Consider the following 19,678-nt stretch of genomic DNA (forward strand, 5'->3'; position numbering starts at 1 on the left):
TCTCTCAGTGTACAATCTCTGTCTGTGTAGTCTCTCTCTGTACAGTCTCTCAGTGTACAATCTCTCTGTGTAGTCTCTCTCAAAATACAGGCTTTCTGTCTCTGTACAGTCTTTCAGTGTACAATCTCTCAAAGTACAGTCTTTCTCCGTGTAGTCTCTCAGCGTACAGTCTCTCCTTCAGTGTACAACCTCTGTCAGTACAGTCTCTCAGTGTACCGTCTCTCTGTGTACAGTCTTCCTCAGTATACAGGCGCGCTCTCTCTGTGTAAAGTCTCTCGGTGTACAGTCTCTGTCTCTTGTCAGTCTGTGGTCAGGCTGAGCGGTGCTGCTGTGAAGCACGATGTGCTGAGGATGCGGTTGATTGAAGGCGGCCAGTGACGGGGAGGCGCTGGGAGGTGATGCTGGGGGTGGGGGGGGGGTTGGCCTGGATCTCGGAGACAGCCACACACACAGATAGAGAGAGGGACAGAGCGGTGTACTGGGGCTGGCTGAGAGTGTGCCGGAGCCGGGCTTCTCTCTCTCTCTCTCTGTGTGTGTGTGTGTCCCTCCTCTCCCTGCAGCTCCGGAGGATCCTGGGCAGAGAGAGAGAGGGAGAGAGAGACCCTTCCTCGGTTGGTGCCTGGGGAATGGGGAGGTGCCTGTACATTTCTCCTGCTCTGACTGTTCCTGTGTGTGTGTGCGCCTGTGGCAGCAGCAGCAGCAGCAGCAACTCTACCCCGCCATGAAGCGGTGCCTGCCCCCGCTGTGGGATCTCCCTGTGCAGTAAGGCAGCATTACCCACCCTTTCTCCAACACCCATTCAGGACAGCAACTCTTCCCACCCACCCCCCGGTGCAACGTCTCCAGCCCGGGCTCCGCTTGGCTGTATGACTCCGGGATCGACTCTCACCATCGCCTTCCTGCTTCTCCCGCTTACCTGCGGTAAGTTTGGATTTTTTTTTAAGGGACAAAAATATTGGGGTCTAGCAACAAGATGGGCCGAGCTGAGTCGCTCCTCGAGGGTTTCCGAAGTTTTGCAAACTTTTCCCCCCCCCCCCCCGTGGTGTCAGGTGTGGGTGGGTTGGTGTTCCTGGCTGGAGGGTGGCCTTTAATTTCATAGAGTGAGAAAGGGGGGAGGAGGGCTATTCCAATCTGCTCACTCCCCCATGCTCTGACTGTGGTTTTGCTCAGGTCTGTGTCTGGAAGGTCACTCTCTGCCCCGCACCCCAGTTCCTGGTGGTGTTCACTGGAGCAGGCAACTCCATCTCCCCTCCCAACCCTCCCCAAACCCTCAGCTGGGGAGAGACCCCCCCAGTGGTGTCATGTACATTTTGTAAAAGAGTTTCAGAAAGCATGTTTGTGATTTTTCAGAGCTGTACAGCACGGAAACAGATCCTTTGGTCCAACCCATCCCATTTGCCAGCACTTGGCCCATATCCCCCCAAACCCTTCCTATTCATATACCCATCCAAATGCCTCTTAAATGTTGCAATTGTATCAGCCTCCACCACATCCTCTGGCAGCTCATTCCATACACGTACCACCCTCTGTGTGAAAAAGTTGCCCCTTAGGTCTCTTGCCCCTCTTGCCCCTCTCACCTAAATCTATGCTCTCCAGTTTTGGAACCCCCCCACATTGGCTATTCACCCCATCCATTCCCCTCATGGTTTTATAAACCTCTGACTCTCCAGGGAAAATAGACTTCTGTCTCAGCGACATCTCATACCAATGACATTTCATCACAGTGACCTCTAATCTCAGTGGCCTCATGTTAGTGTGACCTCTCAATGCAGTGATCTCATCTCAGTGTCGTCCTTTTGAAGGTAGCTCTCAGTGACCTTTAATCTCAATGACCTTTCATCACAGTGACCTCTGATCTCAGAAATTTCTCATACAGTGACGACTGATCTCAGTGATTTCTATCAGTGACCTTTGACCTCAGTGATATCTATATCAGTGGTCTCTGGTCTCAGTGAACTCTAATGTCAGTGACCTCTCATCATAGTGACTTCTGATCTCAGTGTCTTTACCCTGCAGTGATCTCTGAACTCAGTGACATCTGTCTCACGGAGCTCTGGCCTCTGAACTCTAATCTCAGTGACTTCTGATCTCAGTGTCCTTTCATTCCAATGACCTCTGATCTCAGTGACCTGTCAGTGACCTCGGGCATTAGTGATGTCTGATTGCAATGACCTCCCATTGCAGTAACCTCTCATCTCACCAATCATTGAGGTCAGTGACCTCTGAACTCAGTGACCTCCCATCACATTGGCATCTAATCTTTGTGACCTCTGATCACAGTGACATCTCAATAACCTCTCATCGTAGTGACCTCTGGTCTCAGTAACTTCTCGTTACAGTGACCTGTTAGTGACCTCTCATCTCAGAGACCTCTCATACAGTGACCTCTGATCTCAGTGATCTGCCTTCACAGTGACCTCTGACATCAATGAGTTCTATCTCAGTGACCTTTGGTCTTAGTGAACTCTAATCTCAGTGACCTCTCATCTCAATGACCTCCCACCTACTGTGACCCCGATCTCAGTGACCTCCCATCAAAGTGAGCTCTAATCTTGTAGCTGGCTTGTTGCAGTGACCTCGTGCTTGCTGATGATATGAAATTGCAATGACATCATTGACATTAACCTGTACAGGGCTGACAGCGTTTCACTGTTATCTGCGTTCTATGTAAATGATACAATACCATGGCGACAACAGACTGACAGTAAGAGTGGGGACATTACAGAGCTTCGGGTTATAGGTTCATCCACCAGCGGAAAGCCAGAGAAAGTGAGGACGCACACATATTGGAGTCAGAGCAATTGATAAAGGTCACAGCACAGATTGAGGAAAAAAAGGCTTGTGTGTTCCTGGGGTTTAGAAATAGGGGCTCATAGTGGAAAAGCATAGAAGTGATGATAAACCTAAATCAAACAGGGTTCAGCCTTCACAGCAGTCTTGCACTCTGTACTGGGCCATTCATTTTAAAATATAGGTGATTATCTTTGAAAGTGTACAGAAAAGATTTCCGCAGTTGGTTTCAGAGATGAAGATTGTCTGGCTAGATATGGTTGTCCTCCTTAGGGAGGAGATCGGATACAGACGTTCAGAATCGTGACAGATACAGAGCAGATAAAGAGTTGACGTTGCATCGATGGAAGATTGGTAAACAGAAGACAATTTAAATTGTTGTCAAAAGAACCACCAGAGACAGGAGGAAATTCTTGTTTGCACAGTGAGTGGTTAGGTTCTGGAATGCACTGCGTGAGAGTTTGGTGGAGGCAGGTTTAATCGTGTCGCTCGGAAGAGAATTGCATAATTGTCTGATGCAAGAAATGATTGCAGGACTGTGGGAAAACATGGGCAAAGTCGGACTAGCTGGAGTTCTCTTGCAGAGAGCTAGTACAGACACAAGGGGGCTAAATGGCCTCTGCCCGTGCTGTGATCATTTCGCAATTCCGCTCCCTGTCCCCAGTCCTCTCGCTGACCTGAACGCGCTCCTCTTCCTCGTGACTCCTCACTACCTGGAACCCGCTTGCTGTTGCTAACCAACCTCCTGCTCTGAACTCATTCTGTAGTGGTGCACGCCCTCACAGCAGCATTACATAAAAGCAGTCAATTGTCTATGCAGTGTTAGCATGCCTTTCTGATGATCCAACCTTCTCCTTACTTCATATGCTGCTGAGCAGCTACGAGACTGGAGCCGATCGCTTCCCCTTCTCTGTCCGTTCACCTGGTGACTCAGTACCCTGAGCAGTCGCACTGTTTGTCGAGAGGAAGGAAAGTAGAGGGAAGTGTTTTCTGGCGCAGGTATTCCTATTAATTCCTGCACTGACGCAATGAGCAGAGCCCTTTCAAAGTGGGGCACTGAGCTAATTCAGACCAGAAGGTTGTTAGTTCAGTCTTTACTGTGAATGACCCTGGTGTGGGAAGAGAGGACAGCAGTGAGCAATAATGAATAGTCAAAGTGGACACTGGAAATCTGAAAACACAGAGAGTGCTGGAGAAACTCGCAATATTTCAGGTCTGGCATGGTATTCTTCAGAACCGTAGGAAGTCTGTTTTGCAGAAACAACATACTGGACTCGAAACGTCAATTCCATTTCATAGATTCCCGACAGTGTGGAAACAGGCCCCTTCGGTCCAACTAGTCCACACTGACCCTCCGAAGAGTAACCCACCCAGACCCATTCCCCTACCCTATGTTTACCTCTAACTAATGCACCTCACCTACACATCCCTGAACACTATGGGCAATTTCCCATGGCCAGTCCAGCCTACCTGCACACCTTTGGACTGTGGGAGGAAACCCACACAGATGCGGGGAGAACGTGCAAACTCCCACACAGACAGTCGCCCAAGGTTGGGATTGAACCCGGGTCCCTGGCGCTGTGAGGCAGCAGTGCTAACCACTGAGCCACCCTTAGCCAAGCCTAGCCTCTCCAAAGCCAAACCTGCTGAGTTTCTCCAGCGTTCTGTGCGATTAAACAGCCTGGATCCCGCAGGAGCCCCTGGTGCCGCCGACAGGTGGGTAGGTTTCCGGCCTAGATAAAATCAGGCTGAACTGTGATGCAGCATACAGTGGAATAGTCTGCACACACTGGAGAGCAGGTGTGGCTCAGGGTGTATAGAGGGTGGAGAGGAAGGAAAACGCTTGCGAGGGTTGTGAAGAATAAAGTGTTTGGCAGACTTTAAAAGCAATCATATTGTATGGTTTAAAAGTAACAATCTCTACTGTGATTTCTTTGAGAAACCGGTTTACCAGGGCCTATTTAGGTGAAAATACAGTCCAGGGAGAACTTTAATTACGGCCAGATTGTTTTCACCTTTAACTGGTGAAACTGGATTTGATTCTTTAGTTCCAGGAAGTTAAACATTTCTGAAGTGCAGCTTGATAAGGATTCCTCAGAGCCCGCCTCATCTTGAACAGATTTCGCAAGATGTATTCCTCCTACCAGTGGCAAAGTGCCTTTCCTTCTGCCCTTTCAGCCCGACAGGGTGAATGAGCTGTGCAGTCTGGGTGTGTCCCGCTCACTGACAGTGCTGTGGTAGCTGACTGCTGGCATGCAGCCCAGGAACCTCACATTGCCACATGTTCTGCCACATTCACTACAGCTGAGGCCAGGTCAGAGGGTAACTAAAAGGCAGAGGGGGCAGACCGCAGTGGGGCTGGGACGGGCCGCAGTGGTGGGCAGGCTGCAGTGGGGTTGGGAGCAGGCCGCAGTGGGGGCTGGGAGCAGGCCGCAGTGGGGGCTGGGAGCAGGCCGCAGTGGGGGCTGGGAGCAGGCCGCAGTGAGGCTGGGAGCAGGCCGCAGGCCGCAGTGGGGGCTGGGAGCAGGCCGCGGTGAGGCTGGGAGCAGGCCGCAGTGAGGCTGGGGCTGGAGCAGGCCGCAGTGGGACTGGGACAGGCTGCAGTGGGGCTGGGGCAGGCCGCAGTGGGGGCTGGGAGCAGGCCGCAGTGGGGGCTGGGAGCAGGCCGCAGTGAGGCTGGGAGCAGGCCGCAGTGAGGCTGGGGCTGGGGTAGGCCACAGTGGGGCTGGAGCAGGCCGCAGTGGGGCTGGGAGCAGGCCGCAGTGGGGGCTGGGAGCAGGCCGCGGTGAGGCTGGGAGCAGGCCGCAGTGAGGCTGGGGCTGGAGGAGGCCACAGTGGGGCTGGAGGAGGCCACAGTGGGGCTGGAGCAGGCCACAGTGGGACTGGGACAGGCAGCAGTGGGGCTGGGGCAGGCTGCAGTGGGGCTGGGGCAGGCCGCAGTGGGGCTGGGGCAGGCTGCAGTGGTGGGCAGGCTGCAGTGGGGCTGGGGCAGACCACAGTGAGGCTGGGAGCAGGCCGCAGTGAGGCTGGGGCTGGGGTAGGCCACACTGGGGCTGAAGCAGGCTGCAGTGGGGCTGGGAGCAGGCAGCAATGGGGCTGGAGAAGGCCTCAGTAGGGCTAGGACAGGCCTCAGTGGGGCTGGGGATGGAGCAGGCCGCAGTGGGGCTGGAGCAGGCCGCAGTGGGGCTGGGGCAGGCCGCGGTGGGGCTGGGGTAGGCCGCGGTGGGGCTGTGGCAGGCCGCAGTGGAGCTGTGGCAGGTTGCAGTGGGGCTGGGGCAGACCACAGTGGGGCTGGGAACAGGCCACAGTGGGTTAGGAGCTGGCTGCAGTGGTGGGCAGGCTGCAGTAGGGCTGGGGGAGGCCGCAGTGGGCTGGAGCAGGCTGCAGTGGTGGGCAGGCTGCAGTGGAGCTGGGGCAGGCCACAGTGAGGCTGGGAACAGGCCACAGTGGGGCTGGGGCAGGCCGCAGTGGGCTGGGGCAGGCCGCAGTGGGCTGGGAACAGGCTGCAGTGGGGCTGGGAGCAGGCCGCAGTGGGGCTGGGAGCAGGCCACCGTGGGCTGGGAGCAGGCTGCAGTGGGGCTGGGGCAGGCTGCAATGGGACTGGAGCAGGGGCAGGCCGCAGTGGAACTGGGGCTGGAGCAGGCCGCAGTGGGATTGAGGCAGGCTGCAGTGGGGCTGGGAGCAGGCCACCGTAGGCTGGAGCAGGCTGCAATGGGACTGGGCAGGGGCAGGCCGCAGTGGGACTGAGGCAGGCTGCAGTGTGGGGGGGGGAGGTGGGGGAGGCTGCAGTGGGGCTGGAGCAGGCCGCAGTGGTGCTGGGGCAGGCTGCAGTGTGCAGTGGTAGGCAGGCTGCAGTTGGGCTGGAGCAGGCCGCAGTGGGGCTGGGGCAGGCTGCAGTGGTGGGCAAGCTGCAGTGGGGCTGGGACAGGTTGCAGTGGTGGGCGGGCCACAGTGGGGCTGGGACAGGTTGCTGTGGTGGGCGGGCTGCAGTGGGCTGGGAACATGCCGCAGTGGGGCTGAAAGCAGGCCGCAGTGGGGCTGGGAAGCAGGCCGCAGTGGGGCTGGGAAGCAGGCTGCAGTGGGGCTGGGAAACAGGCCGCAGTGGGGCTGGGAACAGGCCGCAATGGGGCTGGGGCAGGCCACAGTGAGGCTGGGAACAGGCTGCAGTGGTGGGCAGGCAGCAGTGGGGCTGGGAACAGGCCACAGTGGGGCTGGGAACAGGCCACAGTGGGGCTGGGAGCAGGCCGCTGGGGCTGGAGCAGGCTGCAGTGGGACTGGGGCAGGTTGCAGTGGTGGGCAGGCTGCAGTGGGGCTGGAACAAGCCGCAGTGGGGCTGGGAACAGGCCGCAGTGGGGCTGGGAACAGGCCGCAGTGGGGCTGGGAACAGGCCGCAGTGGGGCTGGGAGCAGGCCGCAGTGGGGCTGGGAGCAGGCCGCAGGCCGCAGTGAGGCTGGGGCTGGGAGCAGGCCGCAGTGGGGCTGGGAGCAGGCCGCAGGCCGCAGTGAGGCTGGGGCTGGAGGAGGCCGCAGTGGGGCTGGGAGCAGGCCGCAGGCCGCAGTGAGGCTGGGGCTGGAGGAGGCCGCAGTGGGGCTGGGAAGCAGGCCACAGTGGGGCTGGGAACAGGCCGCAGTGGGGCTGGGAACAGGCCGCAGTGGGGCTGGTAGCAGGCCGCAGTGGGGCTGGGAACAGGCTGCAGTGGGGCTGGGAACAGGCCGCAGTGGGGCTGGGAAGCAGGCCGCAGTGGGGCTGGGAAGCAGGCCGCAGTGGGGCTGGGAACAGGCCGCAATGGGGCTGGGAAGCCGGCCGCAGTGGTGCTGGGAACATGCCGCAGTGGGTCTGGGAGTAGGCTGCAGTGGGTCAGAGGGAGCAGGCTGCAGTGGGTCAGAGGGAGCAGGCTGCAGTGGGTCAGAGGGAGCAGGCTGCAGTGGGTCAGAGGGAGCAGGCTGCAGTGGGGCTGGGACAGGCTGCAGTGGGGCTGGGAGTAGGCCGCAGTGGGTCAGAGGGAGCAGGCTGCAGTGGGTCAGAGGGAGCAGGCTGCAGTGGGGCTGGGACAGGCTGCAGTGGGGCTGGGACAGGCTCAGCTCTGAGCGTCCGACACGTGATCTCCTGCCGATGATCATGTTGCTCCCCTATCAGAAGGCAATCACTCTCCGGTTTTAACCCAATTTTGGGATTTTTCTGCCACAAGAAAGCCCCCACTTCCAAATCGGGGTGAGGTGACGAAGGCAACTGTGTCCTTTCTCACACTCTCCTCACCCCCAAAGTTCTGAAAATGGGAAGGAGAACTCCCCCTGCACTTCCTCTCTCTTTTTCTCTCTCTCTTTATATCCTTCACAGCAAGACGATACCAATGGAACCTCAGGAGTGTGCCCGCTGGGTACCTCTGGGGTTGGCGAGGGTTTTCTCCACTCACCACTCATCTCAGGGTGGCTCACTCCAGTTATGACCGAGTCGGAGTTCTGAGCAAGCAACATTTCGGGGTTGCTTTCCAACTTGGAGACCAGTTTACCGGCGTGGCTTGTAGACAGGAACAGCACTGTGCAGAGCTGACGGATAAAATCGATGAAGGCATTGCAGCGGGGATGGTCCAGGGCCCAGGCCTTGTGGAGCCTTGCATGGTCAGGAAGATCCCAGCCTCAGTTGACAGTGACTGCTGCGTCTGGGGGAAGGGGCAGGGTTGGACAGGGTACCTGGGCTAGGGATGAGGTGGGAGGAAGTGGCTGGAAATCTAACTCTGAGGCCGAACTTCGAACGTCGATCCTCCCTGGCGTCAGCATAAGTGAGCGGCAGCCTCACATCTTTGGAAAAAATAAAATTGAAAGGAGAAGAATTGCATTGATATAACCCCTTTCACCACCTTGGGCTGTCCTAACGCACATCGCAGCCAATCAAGTGCTTTCGAAGGCCAGTCACTATTGTTTTGGATCAGGCCAGACCTCCTCAAAATCTTCTAAGAAGGTAGCCCAGGGTCTAACTGCCTCTTATTTTAAAGGCAGATGTGAAGGTGTGATGCAGCTGGCCAAACCGCTCGGCTTTCAGCAAAACAGAACTTATTTAAACACTACAGTTGAAACATGAACAATAGAAAACGGGATTTAGAATAACTGAACTATTGGAAACTTAACTGACCCGACACAGCAACTTAACTAAGGAGCTGTTCCAATTCCTGCGACACCCCATCAACATACCCCTTGGCAAAAGGTAAATTCAAAACAACAGGTTCATACTGACAGGAGAGATTTCAGAGAGTAAAGTCAGTCTAGGAGTTTACTATCGACTCCCCAGTAGCAACAGAGACCCAGAGGAGCAGATTGGGAGGCAGATTTTGGAAAGGTGCAGAAGTAACAGGTTGTTACTTCCCAAATATTGATTGGAACCTCCTTGGTGCAAATAGTTTGGATGGAGCAGATTTTGTCAGGTGTGTCCAGGAAGGGTTCCTGACTCAATATGTAAATAGGCCAACTAGAGAGGAGGCCATATTGGATTTGGTGCTTGGCAATGAACCAGGCCAGGTGTCAGATCTCTCAGTGGGAGAGCATGTCGGTGATAGTGATCACAATTCCGAGTGGGATAAGAGCAGACGGTGTGGGAAAGTATTTAATTGGGGGAGTTGGAATTACAATAAAATTGTAGTTATTTGGCAGGAACTGTGGAGCATAAATTGGGAGCAGATATTCTCAGGGAAATGTATGACAGAAATGTGGAGGTTGTTTAGGGAGCACTTGCTGCACCTTTGGCAATGATCTTCACTGTCCACTTAGAGTAGTACCAGATGATTGGAAGGTGGCAAATGTTATTCCCTCGTTCAAGAAAGGGAATAGGGATAATCCTAACAATTACCAATCCGGCTTATGATTGGAGAGGATTCTGAGAGACAGAATTTATGATTATTTGGAAAAGCATAGCTTGATTAGAGATAGTCAGCATGGCTTTGTGAGGGGCAGGTCATGCCTCGCTAGCTTTATTGAATTCCGTGAGGATGTGACAAAACACATTGATGAAGGGAGAGCAGTGGATGTGGTGTATAAGGCGTCTGATAAGGTTCCCCATGGTAGACTCATTCAGAAAGTAAGGAGGAAAGTAAGAAGTACAGGGAAATCTGGCTGCCTGGATACAGAATTGACAGGCCCATAGAAGACATAGGGTGGTGGTAGATGGAAAGTATTCAGCCTGAAGCTCGGTGACCAGTGGTGTTCCACAGGGATATCTTCTGGGACCTCTGCTCTTTGTGATTTTTATAAATGAGGAGGTAGAAGGGTGGGTTAGTAAGTTTGCCGATGACGCGAAGGTTGGTGGAGTTGTGGATAGTGTGAAGTGCTGTTGCAGGTTGCAACAGGACATTGACAGGATGCAGGGCTGGGCTGATTAGTTCTGGCAGATGGAATTCAACCTGAAAAAGAGTGAAGTGATTCATTTTGGAAGGCTGAATTTGACTGCAGATTACATGGTTGAAGGTAGGATTCTTGGTGGTGTGGAGGAACAGTGGGATCTTGGGGTCCATGTGCATAATCCCTCAAAGTTGCCACCCAAGTTGATAGGGTTGTTAAGAAGGCATACGGTGTGTTGGATTTCATTAACAGGGGGACTGAATTCAAGAGCTGCGAGGTTATGCTGCAGCTCTGTAGAGTCCTGGTTAGACCACACTTGGGATATTGTGTTCAGTTCTGGTCGCCTCATTATAGGAAAGATGTGGAAGTTTTAGAGAAGATGCAGAGGGAATTACCAGGATGCTGCCTTATGAAGAAAGGTTGAAGGAGCTGGGGCTTTTCTCATTGGAGCGAAGAAAGATGAGAGGTGACTTGCTAGAGGTGTACAAGATGTTGAGAGGCTTAGGTAGAGTGGATAACCAGAGATTTTTACCCAGGACGGAATTGTCTATCACAAGGGGGCATAATTTTAAGGTGATTGGAGGCAGGTTCTTTACACAGAGAGTAGTGGGTGTGTGGAATGCACTGCCAGCAGGGGTAGTAGAGGCAGATACATTAGGGCCATTTAAGTGACTCTTGGATAGGCACACGGAAGATAGTATAATGAAGGGTATGTAGGTTAGTCTGATCTTAGAGTAGGATAAAAAGCCAACAGAACATTGTGGGCCAAAGGGCCAGTACTGTTTTATGTTCTATGTTGCATATTCTAACCAGCACAGAAACCATACACTAAGCTTGAATCTGAGGATAAGGATCTTGCTCCCTAATCTAAATTGGGAAGTGAGACCAACACTGAGTGAATATAATGCTGCCTTGTTTATTTTAAGTATTACCTTTCATTGCTTAATAAAAGTTTCCTGAGTGCTGTGCACTGGGGAGGAATGTAAACTGAACTCTTACTTTGCTCAACGCCTGCTACTTTTATCCGTAAGTAGACGTTGTTTAAGGTTGTTTGTCTCTCCTTTGAAATGGGTTGTTAGGGACATTTAAGCGACTCTTGGATAGGCACATGGATGATAGTAAAATGAAGGGTATGTAGGTTAGTTTGATCTCAGAGTAGGATAAAGATTGGCACAACATCGCGGGCTGAAGGGCCTGTACTGTTCTATGATCTCTATGTATTAAGAATCATCTGCTGAAGCTTGTAACCTTTCTTTGGACTGCAGCAACTTCTCTGCTACAGCAAAAGGAAACCAGAAAGAAAACTTGAACTGGAAGAACTGGCCACTCCCCTGCCATTGTCAAACCAGATATTGTGATCCCTCTGCTTTTACGACCTCACTTGAGGAAAAACAAATCAAGGACAAAATAACCTTTTCAAAGTGACAGCATTGTTACACTATTGTAACGTAGGTGGTGCACTAGCCCATTCTTTACACAGGAAGATCCCATGAGCAGCAGCCTTGCAATGACCCAGATCATCTGTTTCACTGACTTTGCTTTAGAATGGACGCAGACCAGGGTACCGGGGAGCACCTAGCACCATATGATGCTGTTCATTTTTTAACATTGAGAGTTAATGGCCTTTGTTAGGAACAGGATTGGTGACTGAGGTGACTTGACTATTTTCCCAGCTTCCTTATTTTTTTGACCACTGGATAACCAGCATTTGTTGCCTATCCAATCCGTCCTTGAACTGAGATACTCACTAAGTAATTTCAGAGGACACCACAGTGGGTTGAGGCCACTTGTAGGCCAGACAAGGTGAGCATGGCAGATTTCCTTCCCTAAAGGGACATTGGTGAGCCAGATGGACAATTGACAATTGACAATGGTTTCATAGAGTCTTAGAGCTGTACAGCATGTAAACAGACCCTTCAGTCTAATTCGTCCATGCCGACCAGATATCCTAATCTAGTCCCGTTTGCCAGTACTTGGCCCATATCCCTATAAACCTTCCCATTCGTGTACCCATCCATATGCCTTTTAAATGTTCAAAGTTTGGGAGAAGATTTGTAGCTCGGGTGCTCGTTGTTGTGGTTCTGTTCGCCGAGCTGGGAATTTGTGTTGCAGACGTTTCGTCCCCTGTCTAGGTGACATCCTCAGTGCTTGGGAGCCTCCTGTGAAGCGCTTCTATGATGTTTCCTCCGGCATTTATAGTGGCCTGTCTCTGCCGCTTCCGGTTGTCAGTTCCAGCTGTCCACTGTAGTGGCCGGTATATTGGGTCCAGGTCGATGTGTTTGTTGATAGAATCTGTGGATGAGTGCCATGCCTCTAGGAATTCCCTGGCTGTTCTCTGTTTGGCTTGTCCTATAATAGTAGTGTTGTCCCAGTCGAACTCATGTTGCTTGTCATCTGAGTGTGTGGCTACTAAGGATAGCTGGTCGTGTCGTTTCGTGGCTAGTTGGTGTTCATGGATGCGGACTGGTTGTTGAATGTGAAGTGTGTTGTGAGGCACAGGTCCAGTAGTTTAAGTATGCCGTCTTTGTTGATAGGTTCAACGTCCTGAGTTCGACTGGGACAACACTACTATTATAGGGCAAGCCAAACAGAGAACAGCCAGGGAATTCCTAGAGGCATGGCATTCATCCACTGATTCAATCAACAAACACATCGACCTGGACCCAATATACCGGCCACTGCAGCAGACAGCTGGAACTGACAACCGGAAGCGGCAGAGACAAACCACTATAAATGACGGAGGAAAGATCACAGAAGTGCTTCACAGGAGGTTCCCAAGCACTGAGGATGTCACCTAGACAGGGGACGAAACGTTTGCAACACAAATTCCCAGCTCGGCAAACGGCCTTTTAAATGTTGCAATTGTACCAGCCTCCACCCCTTCCTCTGGCAGCTCATTCCACACATGCACCACCCTCTGCATGAAAAGGTTGCTGCTTAGATCTCTTTTATATCTTTCCCCTCTCACCCTAAACCTATGCCCTCTAGTTCTGGACTCCCCAACCCCAGGGAAAAGACCTTGTCTATTTACCCTATCCATGCCCCTCACGATTTCATAAACCTCTATAAGGCCACCCCTCAGCCTCCGACGCTCCAGGGAAAACAGCCCCAGCCTATTCAGCCTCTCCCTGTAGCTCAGATCCTCCAACCCTGGCAACATCCTTGTAAATCTTTTCTGAACCCTTTTAAGTTTCACAACATCTTTCCGATAGGAAGGAGACCAGAATTGCACGCAATATTCCAACAGTGACCTAACCAATGTCCTGTACAGCCGCAACATGACCTTCCAACTCCTGTACTCAATACTCTGATCAATAAAGGAAAGCATACCAAACGCCTTCCTCACTATCCTATCTACCTGCGACTCCACTTTCAGGGAGATAGAACCTGCACTCCAAGATCTCTTTGTTCAGCAACACTCCCCGGGAACCCCATCAAGTGCTCCAGTCCCACTCCAATCCGCCCCCACCAAAATGCAGCACTCCACATCCACCCATGATCATCAGCAGATTCTGAATTCCAGATTTGGGGTCGTTTCTTTGTTTTCAGTTCAGAGTGATCACCTGACCCAAAACGTTAATTCTGATTTCTCTCCATAGGTGCTGCCAGACTTGCTGAGCTTTTCCAGCAATTCCTGTTGTTGTTTCTGATTTACAGCATACGCAGTTCTTTTGGTTTTTGTGTGTTTTTTTGATTGAATTCAAATTCCACATCTGCCACGGTCCCCAGAAGTTTAGCCGAGTTTCTGGATGAATAATGTAGCGGTGACATCACTCCCTTTATCTGACTTGTTGCAGATTAGAGGCGAGGAGAGATGGGTGCAGCCATGATGACTCATTTATGCTCTGACCTTTATGGAGCTCTGCCTGGTGCTGTCACTGCTGTGTAAACAAACAGTGCCGAGGCACGCTGAAGGTGGGGATGGGAGCAGGGATGGGCAAAGGTGCCCTCCCGTCTTGATTGGTCAATTGAGCTGCAGCCCTCCTATTTCCCAGTATAGCTTTGATTTCCCTGTACATGGTGCTGCTAAGTAAATCTGACTGTGAGAAGCTGATGTGGCACTGGACTCTGGGCTCTCAGTAGTACAGATGGAGAGGTCAAGGTTCAACGTTGTTCCGTCCCTCACTCCATTGGCCCTCCCCCCGAGTAACTCCTTCATTAGGGTGGATGGGAGGTAGAAGTGGCCTCATGGAAAATAGCTGGGGAGCTGACACATGTAATATATCAATAGCTGCACTTAGAATCAAAACATCCAGTTTAATTAGAATCATAGAGTACACAAGAGGCTCTTTGGCCCATTGAGTATGTACTAACAAAAAGCCACTTGAAATCTACGCTAATCTCACTTTCCACCTTGAATGCTGGAACATTTCAATTACTCATCCAAAGGTTGTGAGGTTTTTCTGGCTCGACTACCTTCCCCCAGGCAGTTCATTCCAGACCCCACCACAATCTGAGTAAGAAACATTTTCCTCACATCTCCTCTAAACTTCCTGCCCCTCACCTTAAAATGGGTCTGTGGTAAGGGGAACAGGAAAGGGGTTCAGTGGTCAATGGAGAAATAGAGGTCCTTTATACCTTCATACATTAGAACATTTGTGAATGAGAGGTGTTTCTAACTTTGTATCTGGTTGTCCTCCATCTGCAGACTCTACGTGTCCCATCTGGACAGATCCCAGTTTGAGGAAGGTTGTCCCATCCAGACACATCCCAGTTTGAGGAAGGTTGTTCCATCCAGACACATCCCAATTTGAGGAGGGTTGTCCCATCCAGACACATCCCAGTTTGAGGAAGGTTGTCCCATCCAGACACATCCCAATTTGAGGAAGGTTGTCCCATTCAGATACATCCCAATTTGAGGAAGGTTGTCCCATCCAGACACATCCCAGTTTGAAGACAGTTGTCCCATCCAGATACATCCCAATTTGAGGAAGGTTGTTCCATCTAGACACATCCCAGTTTGAAGACAGTTGTCCCATCCAGACACATCCCAGTTTGAGGAAGGTTGTTCCATCCAGACACATCCCAATTTGAGGAGGGTTATCCCATCCAGACACATCCCAGTTTGAGGAAGGTTGTCCCATCCAGACACATCCCAATTTGAGGAAGGTTGTCCCATTCAGATACATCCCAATTTGAGGAAGGTTGTCCCATCCAGACACATCCCAGTTTGAAGACAGTTGTCCCATCCAGATACATCCCAATTTGAGGAAGGTTGTTCCATCTAGACACATCCCAGTTTGAAGACAGTTGTCCCATCCAGATACATCCCACTTTGAGGAAGGTTGTTCCATCTAGACACATCCCAGTTTGAGGAAGGTTCTCCCATCCAGACGCATCCCAGTTTGAGAAGGCCTTCAGCCTACCTTAGCACATCCTTTCAGACTGACTCCAGAATTTTCCCCGCAGCCCCTTCCCCACACCCACCAGTGTAATAACTAATCGATTCTTCAGTCATTCCTAACATTACTGTACCTGAGAGTCCACAGTATGATTCGTCCTTTTTTCCAATTTGCATTTCCTTAACAATTCCATAAAGCTATAGCACTGGCCTCAAATATTTCTAGGGGAACTGAGTTCCACAGTATAACCACACTGAGTGAACACATTTCTCCGTATTTCCCAATTGGATTTATCAGTAACTACCTTATAGTTTAGGTTCTCCAGTTTGGATTTTGCCAACGTTTCTCTTTCCCTATCCTTTCCATTGATATCTTAAAAAGTTGGTCAACCTACATCCCTTTCTCAAGCAGCAGATTTGACTTGTTTAGTCTTTCCTGACAGCTGGTATCTTTCAGTTCTGTTGCCATCCTTTACCAAATTTCTTTTAAACCTTTCACAGTGTAAAGACTAGATATGTCCATAGCCCTCTGAACACAATCTGACCAGAGTCCGATATCAGTTTAATGAGGCTTTGACCACTTCTGAACTTTAGACTCCTACAAATAAATCTCAGTGCTGTGTTGGCACTTGTAATTGTTTTGCTTAGCTGTATTGCTGCGTTCAATGATTTATTCATCTCTTCCTAGTTCCCTTTGTTCTCCAACCCATTCAGTTTAGTATTTTGTAAGATGTGCCTGATACCATTGTTGTTACCATTTATCTAAATTAAGGTTTCATTTGCTACTCCCATGTCTAGTTTCCAAGTTCTCAAGTATATTGCGTCATTCCTGAGTGTTTGCTACAGCCTTCAAATGTTGATATTGCTCAACTTGTTCCTGAGTCCAAATTCTGAAGGTGTATTAGAAATAACAATGGCCCCACACTGACCCTGCTGGTAATGTTTTACTTTCCTTCAACCCGAATGACTATTCTTTATTCCCTGTTCTTAGCTTTCTGCTTTTTACAAATTCACCATCCATTTCCTTTCACCCTGCCTTCGCCTTCGATATGAATCCACTGTGTAGCAGTGCAGAGAAGGCCTTTTGAGAATCCTGACTTGTTACAGGAACCAGCTCTCTTCAAAGAATTAATTTTTAAAAAAAAATTACCATTTCTGTCTCGAGACCATCAGCTCTGTCTTTCTTTCAGTATAGTTTCCAGAATGTTACCTTCTGCTTATGTTCGATCGTTTCCGGGTTTTGTTTTGCATTGTAGAGGAAGATTAGGTGTTCGCCAATGATTTGACAGAGTCATCAATCGACCAGTATAGGCTAATGTGCAGCCTTTCCGTTGTCAACAGAAAGGACAGGGAAAAGGAAATGTTTCCACATTGGCTGAATCCAAACTGAGGAACCGAGAGTATAAGATAGTTACTGGTAAATCCAGTTGGGAGATAAGGAGAAATGTGTTCCCTCAGTGTGGTTATACTGTGGAACTCAGTAACACAAGAAAAATTTGAGGCAAATCGCTGAGGTACTTTCTGAAGAAACCGGAATGAGAGAGGAAGATATTGAGAGAGGCTGAGACAAGGCAGACAGAATGAGAGGCGTCTTAGATGAGCTATAAACACCAGCATAGACGATGTATGTCATCCGGGCCTGGGGTCTTACCCTCTTAAATATTTGTTGATACTTCAAATATTTCTTTCTTCCACCTGAGTGTGTTTATGTTTATTTTAAGCTCAACACTCTTGTGAAGTAATTCTTGATGCGTCCACCTTTTAGTGCTGTGATCCTTCTTTGATGTCCCTTTCTGTAACTTATGGGTGACCCCTCCCTCACCGCCACCACCCCTCCCACACATAAGTGGGTGAGGGTTGGATGAGATGTTGAATCTTTTAAAAAAAATCGATCCCAATACCAACCTATTAAATCACATCTGTGTTTAACGGAGGTGGGTAAAGCGTGTAGGGGGGGAGGGGAGAGTTGGCTAGGGGTTAGGAGAGAGCCAATTTGCCTCAGAGGTGAAGGGAGGTTGGGAGAGGGGTGATACAGATGCTGGCGACCAGTTAAATATTTCAGTGAAGTTGACAGCTGTTGGTTTAACCAGCTTTCTAGATTACAGTATGGAGACAGGCCCTTCGGCCCAACAAGTCCACACTGACCCTCTGAAGAGTAACCCACCCAGACCTATTCCCCTACCCTATATATACCCCTGACAAATGCACCTAACACTAGGGCCAATTCACTTAACCTGCACAAAATTCCAGTTTGCCTCGACCTTCCTGGCCTCATGAGCCTCGACAGCTGAAAGTAGGCCGCATCGGCCCCTTCATTATCACCTTAACCCCGTCCCACCAGATTTCAGATCACCACCCCCCCTGTCACTGGGTCAACATCCTGGAACTCCCTCCCCAAGGGGATTGTGGGTCACCCTACAACACATGGTCTGCAGTGGTTCAAGAAGGCAGCTCACCATCTCAGGAATCGGCAATGACTGCTGGCCCGACCAGCGACACCCACCACCCATAATACTCTGTGCAGCCTTCTCCATATTTAAGGAAGGATGTGCTTGTGATGGTGGCAGTTCAAATCGTTTTCTTTTTGTGTGTATTACCCCTCTGTCACTGTCTTTAGTCGTTATCTTTACCTTCTATGACTTTTCCTGCTCTTTGACTATTTATGCTTTTACTCCTTCCTTTAGCTTGACCTTTGCTGTCTTCTCCTGATGCTTTACTGTTAGGTTTCTGTCCATTCTAGCTGTCCCTGTCCCACCCTGTGTTATTCTTTTATAGAACACAGTGTCTCGGACCCTAGGATTTTACCACAGAAGCAGCTGATATACTCTGTGTTGCATACATTGACATCTCTGCTTTCCACACCACTCCTTTAGCCAGCTGATAACTTTCCCACTCTGTCCCAGGCTGGGTGCATGCTGAAATTGAGTAATAATCCTGTGTTTATTCCTCCTGACATTTTGTTTTTAGTTCCTGACTTCTGATATTCCCTCAGTAGGATCTCTTCCCTATTCTGTCGCTAATTCCAAAGCGGACCCCAGCAACTTGCTCTGTCCCCACCTTGCTGTGTTCCATCTACCTATCACTCTGCTGAGCGACACATCCTTCAGATTTCTCGCAAGTGTTTCCAACTCATTCGGCCATTTCTGATTGTAAAGAATGCACAAACCACTGACATGGAACCCTTTACTTAGAACAATAACCTTTCTCCTCTTAGCTTGTTTGCTCGGTAGCTTTCCCTGCCCTGATCAGCGATTCTGACTCCTCTCCCCACGGTGAAATCACCTCTTGGAGGTCTGCTCCCAAATTTGTAAAGTCTTTACCAAATCTGTCCTTGTAACTCAGAACTCTAAGATTCGGTGACCATGAGTCTTGCTTGTTCTTGTGTCTCGGGGGTCAGACTGGGCACACTCTGTTCTCAAGGTGTGCTCAAACTAGAGCTCTGGGCTGTGGCTCCACAGGGTCCCATGCAATAGTCGCACCCACCAATACCACAGTGGACAGACCTATCTGTGCAGATAGTTTGGTGAGGAGATGGTCCTATCAACTCTTCTCTCTTGTTGGCTCCCTCACCAGCTGCCGCACAGTCAGTCTAGCAGGACTCGGGATGCTCGGTTACTCACGGTGCTATTGAGCCACATCTCAGTCATTGGACACTGAAGACCCTGACTGAGAGTATATTCAATGCATCCTCTAATGTGGTCCTCAACATGGAAGAGCTCTGATCCATCAGCTGAGGGAAGGTTTTCGCTGATAATCAGTCAGAGCGTTCCGATCCCAGATTTGACCTGCATTGCCATTGAAACCACACCTTGACATTATTAGAGCCACACTGTAAGCAACTGAGCAGCTGACCGTTGTTCTGGAGTTCTTGTATATATTGAGATACCTCTCTAACAAGACTCCTCATTACCTTTCGTATTCATCCTTAGTTATTTCCACCCCATTCTCAGACCATCTGTTTTTTTCTTACTTCGCATTGATCTTGTGAAATGTCTCCTCACGTTCTTAGTTTCCCTCGCAAGTGTTTCCAACTCATTCGGTCATTTCTGAGCACCCGCCCCCACCAACCTCCCCCCACCAATGTGCTGGTACTTTTATTCGGCCCCCATTTCATTTCTGTAAGTCAGAGAGAGAGTACCTGCCTTTACTACCCTCTCGGGCAACACGTTTCATACTTCTACAACCCTCTGGCTGAAAAAATAACCTTTCTTCAGGTCCC

General features: G+C 50.5%; 1 protein-coding gene across 3 annotated transcripts in view; it reads left to right on the plus strand.

Annotated features, from left to right (window-relative positions):
* Nucleotides 1-429: 429 nt before the first annotated feature.
* tyro3 (TYRO3 protein tyrosine kinase) overlaps nucleotides 430-19,678 on the plus strand; it is a 98,166-nt gene continuing 78,917 nt past the window's right edge. For 2 of the 3 annotated variants that reach the window (XM_072569289.1, XM_072569290.1), the window contains exon 1: nucleotides 430-921. In XM_072569289.1, the coding sequence (XP_072425390.1) occupies nucleotides 867-921 (55 nt within the window). In that variant the 5' untranslated portion in view covers nucleotides 430-866. Of the gene's footprint in view, nucleotides 922-8,528; nucleotides 8,992-19,678 lie in introns of those variants that run through there. The other variant, XM_072569291.1, reaches the window with a different exon arrangement.

The sequence above is a fragment of the Chiloscyllium punctatum genome, chromosome 4 (genome assembly GCF_047496795.1).
Source record: "Chiloscyllium punctatum isolate Juve2018m chromosome 4, sChiPun1.3, whole genome shotgun sequence".
In the NCBI taxonomy this organism is placed as follows: Eukaryota; Metazoa; Chordata; class Chondrichthyes; order Orectolobiformes; family Hemiscylliidae; genus Chiloscyllium; species Chiloscyllium punctatum.